The sequence below is a fragment of the Cottoperca gobio genome, chromosome 13 (assembly GCF_900634415.1).
Source record: "Cottoperca gobio chromosome 13, fCotGob3.1, whole genome shotgun sequence".
NCBI lineage: Eukaryota > Metazoa > Chordata > Actinopteri > Perciformes > Bovichtidae > Cottoperca > Cottoperca gobio.
The window spans coordinates 9,657,696-9,673,735 of NC_041367.1; the positions used below are offsets into that span (position 1 = coordinate 9,657,696).

General features: G+C 40.9%; 1 protein-coding gene across 1 annotated transcript; it reads left to right on the forward strand.

Moving 5' to 3' along the window:
• The first annotated feature begins 1,378 nt into the window (after window positions 1–1,378).
• ccdc92ba (coiled-coil domain containing 92Ba) lies at window positions 1,379–15,791 on the forward strand. Its single transcript, XM_029447042.1, has 4 exons — window positions 1,379–1,776; window positions 2,110–2,250; window positions 8,291–8,338; window positions 11,660–15,791. The coding sequence occupies exons 2-4, from the start codon at window positions 2,118–2,120 to the stop codon at window positions 12,376–12,378; spliced, it is 900 nt and encodes a 299-aa protein (XP_029302902.1). The 5' UTR covers window positions 1,379–1,776; window positions 2,110–2,117; the 3' UTR covers window positions 12,379–15,791.
• The last annotated feature ends 249 nt before the right edge of the window (window positions 15,792–16,040 follow it).

Here is a 16,040-nt window from a genome sequence, read left to right on the forward strand (position 1 = left end):
TTTATTACATTACATTACAAGTCATTTAGCAGACACTCTTATCCAGAGCGGCTTACAGAGAACTAACTACACGGACAGTCTCGCTGGATCAACTCCGGGTTAAGTGCCTTGCTCAGGGGCGCAATGGTGGCAGCCCAGGTATTGAACTCACAACCTTCCGGTGTTGTATTTGTAAGCCTAAGCACTAAACCACGACCACTACAGTTTTAGATACTGCAGATTTTGGGATAAATATGTAATAAGAAGTCTTGACCACTTGGGTCAATATGGTCTAGATACAGTAATACTTATGAATACTACATAGCAATGGTGTGAGAAATACTCTGAGCCCTTTAAGTTAAAGTATCAATACCACACTCTAAAACTTAATTCATATAATCATAAAGTAAACGTATAGATGTATTATCATCAAAATGTGTTTGAATACTAACATTAAAAGTGTTCATTATGCAGGTTTAATATTCCCTGTCAGAGCAATATTATGATGTGTATAGTGTATATTATTAGATTGTTTCAAGTGCTCAGTGACAAAAGCAGGAACAAGACCAGGGTACAAATCGGTTCTGCGTTTTCTTGGAGTCAGCTGAAGGAGTTTCAGTAAGTAGTAATCTAAAGCTAAGGTTTGCTAGTTAGCTAACTGGTTATCTTCAAAGACACTGTCCATGAAATATGCTGGTTGAGCATTGAACTGGCAACCACGGTGTTTTGACGTGAACACAATGGAAGGTGAGCCCACACTGAAGAGGGCGCACGTGAGCCCACACTGAAGAGGGCGCACGTGAGCCCACACTGAAGAGGGCGCACGTGAGCCCACACTGAAGAGGGCGCACGTGAGCCCACTAAAACGCTATAGAGGGTGCAGAGCAAATACCTCTCTGAGCCGCTATAAATGTAATGTTCCTTTTTGGCCAAATATGTACCTTTCCTGCCTCCTTTGCCATAAACCTCACCGCACATCACTGCTTCCCCTACGCCTAGAGAACTAAACAACAGTGTAACTCCTGAGATGGCCCCATTAGGGTCCGCGGCCCACAGGTTGAGAACCACTGCAGCAGTCTGAGTTGTCTCTATCCGTGATGCAAAAATGACACCTATCAAACCACGATGTAAACAATTTGACAGATTTACAGCAAGTGAAAAAATGCTTGCATACACTTTTTATGTCCTTGTTTTCCCCAGTGACTCGTTACAGTACCGTGTTTTCCTTTGTACCCCCACGCGCTTGCTTTGTATCGATCCTCTCCAGAGTCGACGTGCAGCTGATGTGGGCTGGTCCCTCCAATCAGCTGTCCCGCTGCCTCTGTCGTACGATGTTCTCGCGTGTTCTGCTCCCGGTGTCTTGTTTTCATCATCTCCCAGCTCAGCCTCAGTCCACAGCAGCTTCATGTCTCCGTCTGTGGGCGAGGAAGAAGAAGAAGCAGACTGCGCACTTTCCTCGTAGGCTTTTTTTGCATATCGACGGTTTTGAAAACATCCTCTTGTTAATGCTGCTCGATGTTGCAGCGGGGAGCGGTTTTGCCGGAGGACCGCGGTGCCATGCATCGTGTTGGTTTTGTATTTTTACGCAGCTTTCCAGCCTCTTCGTCCTCTCATCAAACGGCGTCACATGCAGCTGAAAAGCACTTTAAAGCTTCAGATAAAATGTGTTTGGGTGAATGCCGCAGCCGACAGGATTTGGAGCAGCACTGGAGGCCAACATGCCCGGATCGGAGGATGTTTTTATAACGCTTGCGAATCACATTTAGTCGATTTAGGGCACTTAGCACACATTTAAAGGTAAGCAGATGCATTTGCATCGACTTAAGATCTAATGCAAAGGATGAATAATTATTGATGTAGCTGCATCCTGACCAGAGCTGCATGTTTTCTCTGATCATCAAAACCTTATTTATAGCTCCCACATGACCTCAATACAGAACTTCCCTCTCTGTGTGGCTGACATAAGCAATGTTCCCAGTATGTGAAAGTGACATTCAGCAGCTTTACAATGTAATATGAAGTTGGAAAAGGTAGTGTTTTGAAGAAGGGCTGAGATGGATGCTGGTGGGGTAAACATAACAAATATATCAGTCCCAAAATCCTTTTGATTTTCTCCCTCTGCCCCTCCAGACTCGGCCATGGGGGATAAGAGCAGCCTGTCTGAGCAGATAGGGAGTGTGGAGAGGAGCGTGGTGTTTCTCAGGCAGGAGCACCTCACTTTACTCCACGGCCTCCACCGTGAGATCCTCTCCCTGCAGAAACGATGCTCAGGTGAGGCGCACACTGCTGCGGTTGCTGTGTGTGTGTGTGTGTGTGTGTGTGTGTGTGTGTGTGTGTGTGTGTGCATGTGCATGTGTGTGAGGGAGCCACGAAACTTTTAGTGACCCCAAAATGTTGACACTCCAAAAATATACACCGTTGAGTTATTGGAAGGTACTTAAATATGACTTAATTCTTTATACAATAAGGGTTTATACTATATGTCACTAACAACTCTACCTCATACTACTCGTACGTATGTGGGAACCTTTGCACATTTCTGCTACTTCAACACGTTTAATTTTAATTTAATTAAGATATACTGTACATATTTTTCAAACACTCTGTAGATTATGTTTTCTATATTTATATTATTCTGTATTTGCTCTTATTTCTCCTACTGTGTTTATGTTTGCACCATTACACACCAAAGCAAATTCCTTGTATGTGAAAACCTGCTTGGCAATAAACCAAATTCTGATTCTGATTCTGATAAATAGTTTTTTAATAGTTTATTAATGCTTTATAGATAGATAACCAAAAAGGATATATATATTTTTGGATTCATCCCCTCGGGCTCTAAAGGGCTGCAACTAACTGATTCAAAAATCCCCCCAATTTACTTTATTTAAACACTTGTATTGTTCAAGCAACAATCCAAATATATTACATTTACTATCATATATGATTTTTTTTAAAAGCAGCAAATACTCACATTTGAGAAACAAGAGCCAGATAATGTTTGGCATCTTTGTTTGAAGTTCTGTGCAGATAATTGCCTAATAATTTCAGCGCTAATGAGCTCACATAAAAGTGAAGGATCCCTTTGGTGTCTTTTGTTGCTGCTATAATCAGCAAGGATGCCTCTCATTGACCCTCAGAAAGAAGATTTACACAGATTTTTAATTACAGGCTTGATAGAAGGCAGTTTTGTGGCCTTTCTTAATGAGGTTTTTGTTTCATTTTATAATAATCCATCAAGCCTGTACTCAGATATTATTCTATCCAAGTAAAAGCTTCTTACTGATTTCACCTTCATTTGATGGACCACATGATCCATATTTAATTTCATAAGGAACACTGTTGTGTGTTTAGTTACAATCTGCAGGTATAGTCATTTCCATCTCAAATAGAGGAACTAAATCACCCCATGTGCATAAAGACCTTATTGTTCATTTGATGTGTGTGCGTGTATTTGTGTGTGTTTGTGTGTGTGTGTGTGTGCATGCACCATCAATCAACGATGACTACATGGTGATGTCGTGCTACAATTCCTGTAGATTACATCATTTCCTGTTTTGGGCCTAATGGATATGTCATCTATTTAATCATGCAAGCAAGTGCATATGATCACACACACACAATCATGCGCAGTCGCACACACACACACACACACACACACACACACACACACACACACACACACACACACACACACACACACACACACGTTAGTATTACTATAATTGAGAGGATGTTCTAATTCATTTAATTAATTCCCTGGAGGCTGTCCTTATCCTTTTGTTGTTGGTGTTACGGTCTAAACCAAACACTCACTTCAACTTGACCTTGATTTTAACCTCAAATGCTCAAAACTTTAACCTAAAAATAAAAAAATGACTATTTAACCTTTTAGGGGGCAGCTTTGTGTCTTTAGAGTGGAGGAGAATCCCCTTATGTGACTGAATACACTCAATCCCACATGCATACAAGCAAGCACACATACAAGACGCACAATGCACAGAGAGATGCATAGAAACATATCCATCATGGTTAATCCATACATCCCATATCTTTAGTAATCCATATGAACAGGATTGTGGTTAACAAATGCATGGGGGGGAAAGAGCAGGGGGAAGTGGTGTGTGTGTTTGTGTGTGTGTGTGTGTGTGTGTGTGTGTGTGTGTGGGTGGGTGTGTGTGTGTGTGTGTGTGTGTGTGTTTGAGCTGGCTCAGAGCCAATGTGACCAGTTATGAGGAAAACGACCCCCTCCATCACTTTGTAGCTTTGCTGCACGATCACATCTGCTGTGCGTGGAGGTTATTGTGTGTGTGTGTGTGTGTGTGTGTGTGTGTGTGTGTGTGTGTGTGTGTGTGTGTGTGTGTGTAGAGATGGACAGAGAGGAAGAGACTAACACACCAACACAGATTGATGTTGCAGATTGCTTACATTTCAGCTCCAAGAAAACAAAGACAGTGTGTGGCCAGAGTGACTGTAGTTTTCATTTTTGGAACCAGAATCGACACGATAGGGCGACCAAAATGTAACAATTAACTTTCATGAACTGAAAACACACTGTGAAAGGGTTACAGTTCTAAGATGAAAACACAGACAACACCCAGATCAGACTACGCTGTGGTAGCGACCTGTCAATCACAAGGTAGCTATGCCTTCAAAGCATACCCTGCTTTATCATCTATTTTACTCTAAATGGGACAATCATTTACTAAATGAACATCATGCTGTATTTAAGAAGACTTAAAACTAGCAATTGAGACCATAAACTCAGTTTTGTGTTAAACCAGAACATGTCACATCACTTATGTCAAAGACCATATTCTTGAAAAGGCGTTGGTCTTCTTAATGCTCATGTCTTTCACATCTTTCAAGTTGTACACTTTGTTGTTGGGGAGATGTGTTGCTTTCACAGATGTCCCCGGCAGGGCTGTGTCCTACTAACAACAGATGTTGTTGAGGCGCTCTGCCTGGTTGGTAGCGCAGGCCAGCCAGTAAGGTAGTGTGCGCTGGACTCTCTCACTTTTCCTCCCTGGGAATTGATTAATTCTTAGACATTGGAGTCCCAGAGAGGACTACTCCCTGCAGAGGTGTGGCCTGACATGCAGTCCTTCGCTTTATCAGTAGTTTTGAGTCCATGGTACTTTTATATCGCATGTATAACTTGTAATTCTCTCGATTTTTGGATTGTCTTAAAGAAATCGCAGATATAAAATGAGGTAATGAAGAGTCTGGAGGACAGCTGTGAGGCTATAGGTGCTGCTGATATGCTAATGCAGCTAGCAGGTGTAATAGATGCAGCCTGGAAGGATACTGCAAGGTTGATGTGACGATGTTGCCGTGCATATTATCTCTGCATTTGTACTCTCAACCTCCTTTTTTTTTTTTATTATTGTTCTAAACTCTCGTTCTCATCACAATAGTGGCTCTTCTACTTCTGTCTCCTTTTACAAAAAGCTAAATCAATCTCTGTCTTTTGTTTTTTAATTTGGGGCTTTTTCTCTGATATATTGTGTTTATTGTGTGTCATAGAAATCAATTAAGTGTGTGTGTGTGGGTGTGTGTGTGTGTGTGTGTGTGTGTGTGTGGTGTGTTCAAGATATGTTTGCAACATTCAAGGTCGAGCCATGAAACAAAAACCTTGAATGCTCAGTGAGGCTGTAGGAGATAAGGCGGACCTACGAAGCTTTACACACTCTGGATGCTGCAATGTGCTGCGCTCCTCCTTTTCATTGTTTGACTGTTGTTTCAAGAAATAGTTCCTAGAGCCGACTTCCTGCGTTTTAATTATCTTCACGAGTCAAGACCTACCTTTTTAGCCTGGCTAATTAATGCTGTTATTACATTTTACTTGTATGAAAAGTGCTTTGCAAATAAAGTCTGGTTGATTGATGGATAATGACTAGAAGACAGGACCTCTCAAAGTCTCTCATATTTAGAAGTCAGTTCAATACTGAAACGACAACCAGCAAGTCTGGCTCTCTGCAACTGCCTGTGTGGGGTTGCTCTATCCTCCCCTTCCTTACTATCTCTTTTCATTTCCTCTGTCTTTCTCTCTTTATGCCAGCTGCATGGGTGGGCGTGTTATGCTGACTGCAGAGAGAAGGAGAAAGGGTGTGACAGGAGGAGGATAAAAGGCTAGGAATAACACATCTGCTGTTTTTTTTAGTAAATATCCAAGTATGTAAGTGAGTGGTTTTAGAGAGTTATAGATTTACAACGATGACTTTCTCCTTTTTAAATTTACGATCATCAGCCGTGGCTGATTGAGCGTTCAGATTTCTGGCTATGGGAAATGAAAAGAGGACAAATCTATGCCACATTCATCTGAAAGTTAGTGGAAACACACACATTCTTGTTTGAGTGTGTGCTGAAAGCTGAATGTAGAGATTTCCCTGCTGTCCGGCCGCTCTGAGGGACAACTGAAATGACAGACAGGCCGGACACGACCAGCAGTCCGACCTCAGTCGGAGTCAGAGACTCTAAGCCCAATTCTTTTTTTAATCAGGGACAATCCAACCCTGCTAATAACTGAGTACCATACACCAGTCTGGTACATTATCTTCTCAAAAACATGAACCATTAGTTGCCGTAATGCACTGACATGACAGATAATCCATCCAGAATCAGAAAATGCCAGATATCATATCATTTAATATTTGGATAATCCTAATCATGTTGGAGGAGTATCTCATAGTAACATCATTCTCTTACTACTTCCTGCACTACTAAAGAAAAGTATCATGGTTTTATTGGCCAGTCGAGCCTGGAGACAAGCAGGCTGCTGAGTGTCTGTTTTTATATTGAGCAAGACAAATGGATTCAAAGGCCATCCACTAATGCAAGACATGCAATTCATCTACAACATGACACACAGTATTAGTATTCAGAGGAAACACAAACTACACAATAATACAGAGAGTCAACCTCTTTACATAAATGGTATCAGAAATTAGGGATGGGACGGGATAAAAAACACTCACAATACATTTATCGTGGTGAATTGAAATTATTGGGATAATAATAATAATAATAATAATAATATAATAATAATAATAATAATAATAATAATAATAAGCTTTATTTGTATAGCACCTTCATACAAGAATTGCAGCCCAAAGTGCTTCACAGCAAAAACATAACAATTAGTACAAGGACAGAATAAGAGCATTTACAGTACAATAATCACAGTGTAGATGTAAATGAGTCTGAAGTACCATTATAAAAATAGCCGAATTAAAATAGCAGATAAAATAGCAGAATTAAAATAATATAATATAGCAGAATTAAAATTGTATAATAATAGCTGAATTAACATAATAGTGAATATCATCTGCATAGCTCACTATCATGGTAGATAACTGAATATATATATTATTTAATACAGGAATCATCATAAGAAAGACTCACATAATGTTGCTATTTTATATTTCGTATTAATCCTTTATTTATGATTAATTTATTTAAGATTGGTTGTTTTTCACACAAAAAGATGCGTGTCCCATCTGTGATGCAGAAATATTAATTTCTCAACTAAATGTAAGTTAAAGTGACTCCAGTATGTTTAAGTGCCATGTTAAGAGTTTTAAACACATTTTGAAGGTTATCTGGGATAATATTGTAAATCACTATTATTTTGGCCAACATAATCCTATTATTATAATCATATTGTCCGATGACTATAAGAAATCACTTGAGAACATTTACTGTATATATATATATATATATATATATATATATATATATATATATATATATATATATATACTAAATCATGTATGACCTTTATAATCCGTCAGTCTGCAGGATGTTTCAGTGTGAAACTGTAGCTTTGGGTTAATATGTTGAAATGTGCCACAACAAAGTGTAAACAGTTCAGCTGCATCAGATGTTGTGATAAATGCGACTCTGCTTAAGGGCAAGCATTTTCGAATTTCACTCAACTTTTTTTGGGTTCCCTATTTGTTTGGTTTGCATTTCCTCTTAAAACAGATTCCACAGCCAGGAGTTTTTATTTAAGTGATTTTAGTGAGGAATGCTAATAATGCTTATATGTCTTATTGAGGTTGCAGTGAAGAGAGTTTTTTCTCCAGCCTGTGAAAAGTAATGTAACAGGAAATCAGTTTGATGTAAAGTTTCAGATTTAGCTTCATAAATGATGCATGAGCTCACTGAAAATGTGCTGGAAATGGCATCAAGCATCTGTTATGCAAACTGAAAAGATCAGCTTACAGCTTTAATAAGACATTTCAGCCTCTGTATTTAAGGAGTTCATGTGTGTGTCTCTTACGTAACTGCTCTCTCGTGTGCTTTTCAGAGTTGACAAGTGATCTAGAGGTGAAGCCTCCAGGAAGAAATCAAATAGGTATGTTTATTCTTCCTCACTTACCTCCATCATGACCAAGCTCTCCGTCTGCACTGAAGACAGAAAGACAGACGCATGTTCACGTCTCCATGGGCTTGTTTGTCTTCACCCGATCAACCTCAACCCCCAATCCACCAGAACTAGACGCCAGCATCCCTCTCTGCCTCCGTCTGTCCATCCCATCTCCCAGGGGGATAGATCCCTGTCAGTCACCCTCCTCCGCCTTCTCCCCCATGCCTCCCTATCTCTCTCTCTCTCCTCATTTCCTCATGCTCAAGGAGGGGGACGTCTCTGACCAACCATACACAGGACAGATCATGGGTGCATCTTTGTTCCCTTGTTTTAAGTGTGAATGTGTCGCAGATATATGAGGGCTGCACGCCCTTGCTGTGAAGATACTAGGGCTAAACAAGTAATCTGGATGTTATCGGAATTGAAATATGGATTAGTGCAATATATATCCAAATCGCAGGAGGCGCAATATTTGTTAAAGGGCAAAATATATGTCAAAAGAATATTCTGAATGAAGTATTGTGGTGCTGCAGAGATGTATTCTAGAGATGCTCTCAAAAATGTCACAACATTATCATTTGATGACACATGATGATGCAAAAATGATTATTCCTTCCAATATTGTGGCTATATCAGACAAAGATCCTGCGATTATTAGATTTTTTTCTTCTAGTCGTTCTGCCCTAGAGGACACTGACACAGCTGCAAAGACAGCATGCCTCAACACATTTGCAGGACCGTGTTGTCTCTGGATGCAGGGAAGCAAAGTAGGCACCATTTTGTCACACCAAATTAGAGGCAGGGCCAGGGAAGACGAGTCAAAAGGCTGTGTGAATGTGTGTAAGGGGGTAGACTAGATAGTAAGGGAGGGAGGGGTGGACTGTCGCATTTGGCTGCATTACTTAGCCATTAGACCCTATCTCCTTTTCCAGGACAGGTTATCCCCAGATCCATCAATACAGCACAGCTACAGCGCTCTGCTCTCCTCCCATCCTGACAAATTGATCCATCCTCTTTTTCTTTCCCTGCTCTCGTTTTTCCTCGTTGTCCCAGAGGGGGTGTCCACTTACAAGACTTTGCTGAGAACAAGAGACGTAGATCCAGGAAAAGGAGAGAAGAAGAGGTGTAAGGAGAGAGGTAATGAGAGGTAGCAAAGAGAGCGATGAAGGGGAAAAGACAAGGCGGCAGGATGCGGTCAGCTCCAGACGTGGAGGAGGGGAGATGTATGGAAGGATATTAAGATCACATTAGGTACTGTGGTCTATAGTTAGCATATGAGCTCAACCTGGGTGTGGTGATGGGCGACAGAAAATGTGAGACTGATTGGTCCTCAGATTCATCCTGGAAGACAGAGGGAGAGAGACAGAGGATCGGGGTAAATAGAAGGGAAATTACGGATGAAAAAGCACTTAGTATTATAAAGGGAAGTCATACAGACAGAAAAATAAGAGGGTAGAGCAAGGGGAAAATGGCATAAAGCAATAAAATGAAGCAGCTTTAACCTCAAACTCAAAGCTTTTATCAACGTATGAAGCACCATATTACATTAAATCCAAATATGGATTCCAGATTTTAGAGTTTCACCTCCAGGACTCACCAAACCTCCCTCCACCCTTTGGGATTCTCCTTCCCTGCACACTGACCTATTTCTATGTGCAGAGGCATCAGTGCCGGCTTCTGTCAATGTAATCTTCAACTAAATCAGCCCCGAGGCTGCTGCACCGGCTTTTTTATCTATGCTTCCCTCTCCTCTGGGGGATTTTACTGTCAAAGAGCGCAAATGCGTGGAAATATATCAGATTAGCTCATGTACAGTGTGAAATGTATCTGTGGTGGAGCATGCCTGCACCTTGCTCTGAGAAGTAAAGCAGGGTTTAACTTAAAACAACACGTGTCAACGTTTAGACATGTTTATAGTGATCTGTGCTGGCTAGTGTTCTCTCTCCATCCACCGAACATATGAAAATACTGAGGATTGATTAATCGTCTCATGTTTTTATCTCCTCCTGTAATTACATTACGTCAACTGTAATGCAAAGAGTTTTGAGTTGACGTTGACGTCTGGAAGAAGTTTGATCATGAATCTTTTAAAACTAATCCCAAAGTATTAAGAAGAAACATTGCCAAGCTCTAGTCTGTCAATTTGGGGTGGGATAGAGATTACTCTTTCCATATTGTGTGTCTTTTATAGCTGCTGATCAGCTCTAAAGCCACCAAAATGTTCCAGTTTCTGATAATCCTCTTAAGACTTTGAGAGGGAACTGGTGATATTCCAAATACTCAGACTCGGCCTCATGAACTGCTCATCTTACTGAGTGGATCTCAGCCAAAATATGATCCGAACAATCTCTTCTTTTTTTCAATTAAGTTTGATATATATATATATATATATATAAAGAGATTCAAAAGACCGTAATACATAAACAAAACAGAGACAGGAAGGGGGGATGCAAGAGCAAAACCCAAAGCCTTCAAATGTTTCTCTTTCTTTCATATACATTCTTTATATAATCCTTCTCAGGTGGGAGCAAGAAACTAAGATGTAATGTAAAAGTAGTCGGAGAATAAGTGAGGGTATTACTACACACCTTTCGAAGCAAATTATAATAAATATGTGGAAGACTCTTATCCACAGTCGGTTAAAAGGACAGACAGAGAGGAGGTATAGGGTCACACACTTTATTCACCACTGGCCTTTCGGCTCACACAGGTAACGTTCCTTAACAGTCACAGCTCTCCTGTCCGCGGCGTTGCGTGGTGGCTGAAGGAGGGTCTCTGTATCCTCTGGAGCCCAGCCTACTGCAAGAGAACAGAACCAGACCATCACCATGCATTTATTATGTGACTGATTACCTGACTCCGTTCAGCTGTCTGGCCTCCAGCTGGGACACTCCTGTCTCTCCCCAGCAGCCGGCGCCCTCACCACACCCCACTGCCACAAAATATAATAAGATCAGACAAAGAACTTGCACACATTGTCCCAATGGTCCTCCAGGCCCATCAAAGTCTTTTAACATGCAAGCTGCGCGTTTCTTGTTAAGCAGCTTCATGTTTACCTCCAGCCAGGAATCTCTAGAGAACCAGGCTGGTTCATGCTACTTCCAGTTTTAAATAATTATTTAAGTTAAGAGCCGGGCAACAGTGTCTCCTACGCTTTTGTTGTTTTTGGTGATTTGTTGTACATTGTAGTACGTTACATATAAATGTAGCAGCTGATGTATGTAGGCACATTTATATATGCATGGAAACCTTTACATTTTACACCTGCAGGTATTTAACGCTTGTATTTCTGGTCCATCTCTGTGTCAGAGTTACAGGAGGAAGAGGAGCTCCTGGAGAACCGCTGTTGGGACGTGGAGAGCCGTTTGGCCGAGCGGGAGTGCACCTTAGGAGAGCTTCGTCAGGAGCTGAGTCTCAAAGGGGCTTTGGTGGGAGCCCTCAGAGCCAATCTCAAGGAAAAGGAGCGCCACTTCCTGGAGGAGCTCAAACACCGCAGCCACTGTTCCACCATCCTTAACACGGAGCTGCAGAAACAAACCGAGGCAGCAGCGTACCTCTCCTTCCAGCTGCATGCTGCCAGGCAGAAACTGCACCACCAGCGGATGCAGCAGAGGCATGGACTCCTGGCCCGGGCCAACTGTCAGGGGGTTCAGTATGGGGCCGAGCAGAACTCTGTTTCTCCACAGATGCCGTCAGGAGCCTCCCCTTCCTCTCCTGTGGTTAAACCCAAGCGTAAGAGCGCCAGGGTGTCTTCCAGAGTGGAGCGTGGCCGAGAGTGTGTGCCCATAGAGAAGGTGATGGGCCCTGCAGAGCCCACAGCGATGCCGGACCCTGCACTCTTCCTCCACCCTCGAAGGCACAGGGCTCGCATAAGGCACGCTGCGGCACAAAGACAGCCTCCACTGGGGCTGGAGCAGGAGGATGGGGTGGAAGGAGGTGGAGAGGGTTCAGTGGAGCTTCAGGGTGAAGCTACCAGACTGCTGACTTCAACCGCGGCGCCCCCTGCTGCTGAGACAAAAGCAGATTAGCGAGTACTGTGACCTGCACTTTAAACTGCAGTTTGATCACTGTATGATTATGTCAGACTGTTAATGCTGTTAACTGTCCTTCTGCACCTTGACTGAATTGATACTGCGACTGGTTTTAGCTCTTGAATTATTATATTACAATTATCGTAGACTCTTTTCTAATATGGACTTTGATATAATCTTAAACAACTTGCAAAGCAAAACTCAATATGTGTCACTTTAAGTCAGTCTTAAATGAAGTTAGATGAATGATCTGTTTACACTGGTGTCACATGCTCAGTATTTTGTGGGGCCTTATTTCAAAGCAACCCCTTTTTGGATCTATGGTGATGGTGAGTGGCCATTTTAGGTGGTCCAACCAGCTGTGAGCTTTCAAGGCCAACCATAAATCAACCATGTGACCAAACGTTTGTGTGGCCCCCGTCTGAGACACAGCTGAAATATCCGAAGTGGTATGTAAGAGTCCTCCCTGTGAAAAAATGTTGATTTGAAGGAGGTGTGTTCCCGTTATAATATAACTTTATAAATACAAACGACAGCCGATTAGAAACAATAACTTCCGTTAAAACACAATAGATCCCTTTTATCTGTATTACACCTATGTATACCTTCAACACAGTAAATAATTATATCTGATATGCCTGAAGGTGTGAAAATAATTTATCAGGACACATCGTTCCGGTGTTGTGTCCACAACATCCCCGATCGTTGTGTTTCTCCTTAACCGGACCCCTTCCTTTGTCCTAACCTCAAGCGATTATCTCTGTAACAACTGAGCATACGTTAACGTAACCCTAACCCCAACGCCAGAGGGCAACGCTTCAGGAAACACTATTGTTGGGGCAAACAGACTTTGACGCGAGACCTGCCAACGGTTGAAACAGTTTGAAATCAGTGTTCACGGTAATAACTGCAGATAAATGTAGCAACGATAATTATGCTTTAGTTAGATTTCCCTGATACAAATAAACTAACTATGGGCGACCATAGTGACCAAAAAACAAACTTTAAAGTTAGATCACAATTTGAACTCTACTAACTGAACTCCTTGTTGTGTGTTATTGTTTCATTAATACTTTATTTCAGACCTTAGGTCCATTTGAAAAATAAAGAAGAATAACAACATTACACATATAAATACATATCACAATAACACTTTATTTAAATAAATGATCGCATGCATAACACACATTGTTGTGATAATCTTATAATACATTGCAACTTAATTTGTGTATTCTTTTTTTTTCTCTTGAAATTGTAATGTCGTTTTTTTTATCAGTGATTGTCGCTGTAGGTGGAGGACCAATCAGACAGCAGCTGTTTTGGCCACGTGCAAACTTTACGCCTTACTATATTTAGCCTGTATGTTTCATTTTAAGGAATACAAAATGTACACATAATGCACATACACGTAACGGCTCAGTATAAACAGGTTCTAACATTGACTCAGGTGTGGTTTGTGTACTGAACACACACACAAGACGACCACTTCAACTAGTTTTTGTTTGAGGATGTTTTGTTATGGTTTCTTTGCACCTCAGGAAAAACAGATGACTGGAGGTTTAGGTGTGTGACGGGCTTTTGTTCTTTTTCCATTTTACACAAATTCCCAAAGTGAACACCATCGACAGTGACTGAGTACTGTAAATGAGGGTGGGCTGTGTGTTTGTGTGTGTGTGTGTGTGTGTGTTCTCTGTCATCAAAACACACGCACATGGTGGCCCCTAGTGTAACAATGAGCAAATAGCAACTTGAAAAAAGCAGTATAAGAAATGACCACTTTAAGTGATTATATTTTAATGTAGGACATATTTTTTCTTGATCTCCATATTATGCTTCATTTTGGTCCATTCAGTACCCCACTGTAGTTACTGCCTTATAGTAGAGGAGCTGTGGATATAAGAAAAGCAGTGCGGAAACTTAAGATATTTCTAGATACTAGTAAGCATTGTGTCCTTTTGTTTCAGAAACACTTTTATAAGACTCTTTGGGATTTGCATATAAAGGTTTACTCAAATGTCAAGTGGCACCTCAGTTATTTTTGATTCAAAGTTGTGTCACAGTTGACTTATACTTGAGCCATGACCTAACTGAGCATCAGTGTCTTTAAACGAGCCTTCCTGTAAGACTGAATTTAATTGCGATTAGTTGCTGTGAGGCTTTTCTCGCCTTCTACAGCGACTGATACAAAGTTTAGCATTATGTTTTAGCAGTATAACCTCAATAAAGCAATATATCAATATATTTATATATTATTAAGTAGGTCACGTCAGCCGGTTTAAGGACACTTGAGGTGTTAAATTAGATTTTATGATTGTTTAACTTTGTATTTTGTAATTGTTGAGCCCAGTATGTTTTGCTTAATATTTTTCTGAATTGTCAAATAGATTGTTTCTGTTGATTGTCACTGAATCTGTACATGATTAATTGATATCTTACAGTTTATAGGAGTCATCAATGCTGCATGTGAAGCAGCATTTTGCAATTGGGCATATTATTATGCCACATGAGACTGCCTGGATGAAAACGAACTAAACCTAAACTAAAGTCTCATTTTTAGCCAAAATGCAAATGTGACTAAGGTTTTCTTTCAACCCTCAGCTGGTAAGCCATTAGCATGACTGTGTGCACTCTTCTTCCTCAAGTTTTTTTAAACAGCAGGGGATAAAAGTACGAAGCCGTCTGGTTTTTTTTCTCCAACAGAAATCCTGAACTTAGACTGTTAGTTTCCATCCCACCACATGTCATCCAAAAGGAAGCGGCAGGTAGATTAAACTCTCCATCCACCTCTCATAAATATAATAACTTAACATCCTGCACATCTCAGATGATCTTGGTATTATGTGACAACTTGGATATGTCATCCACATGCAGGTTGCTGTATGCAGCTCCAGAGATTGGTGACTTGTTTGTCTGCTTTGAGGGGAAATGCTAATGCTCCAAAGAGGCCCACCACTAAAATTAACATGAAGACGAACGGTGTGATGCCTTAATGAAGATGTCATGAATATTTAAGCGTAAAATACAGTAAATCTTCCCGCCTGATTTTTTACTTTTCACTGTCTTCCATCTTTCTGAACGCCTTTATAATAACCCTACTCCTCATAGTAATAATGATAACAAATGTCAGCAGCTTCTTATCCTGGTGGAGGTTGGATCAATTTATTTAGCATTTTAGAGAAATATTTCAGCGGACTTCATGCGGCACCATGAAGCATCTTGTCTGACATGTGATGTGGTTTCTAGCAATAATGCGGCGTGGCACCCAACATGGAGACGTTGCTCTGGGTCGTTGTTGTACGATGGTTTGGTTCTCGGATGAGCATAAACTGGTGACTGATTACCGCATATACTGTGTTAGCTTCCTATAGTGATCTACTGTACACGTAATTGGAATAAAATGAAGGATTGTCTAGTCTGCTGCAGCCTGCTCGTTATTGTTGCTTGAAAGTTTTACCAGAAAAATTAAATGAAATGAAATGATTCCCTTTTCACAGAAATGTGGAGCAAAGCTGCAACTCAAAGTAATTCATCATGTAAATAACTGTCAAATATGAAGATTTCCTGCTTTTCTTTGATTTATATCATATTAAACTGAATATCTTTGGGTTTTGGACGACAAAACAAGACATTTAAAGACCTTGGAGTTTGAGAAACTGGCA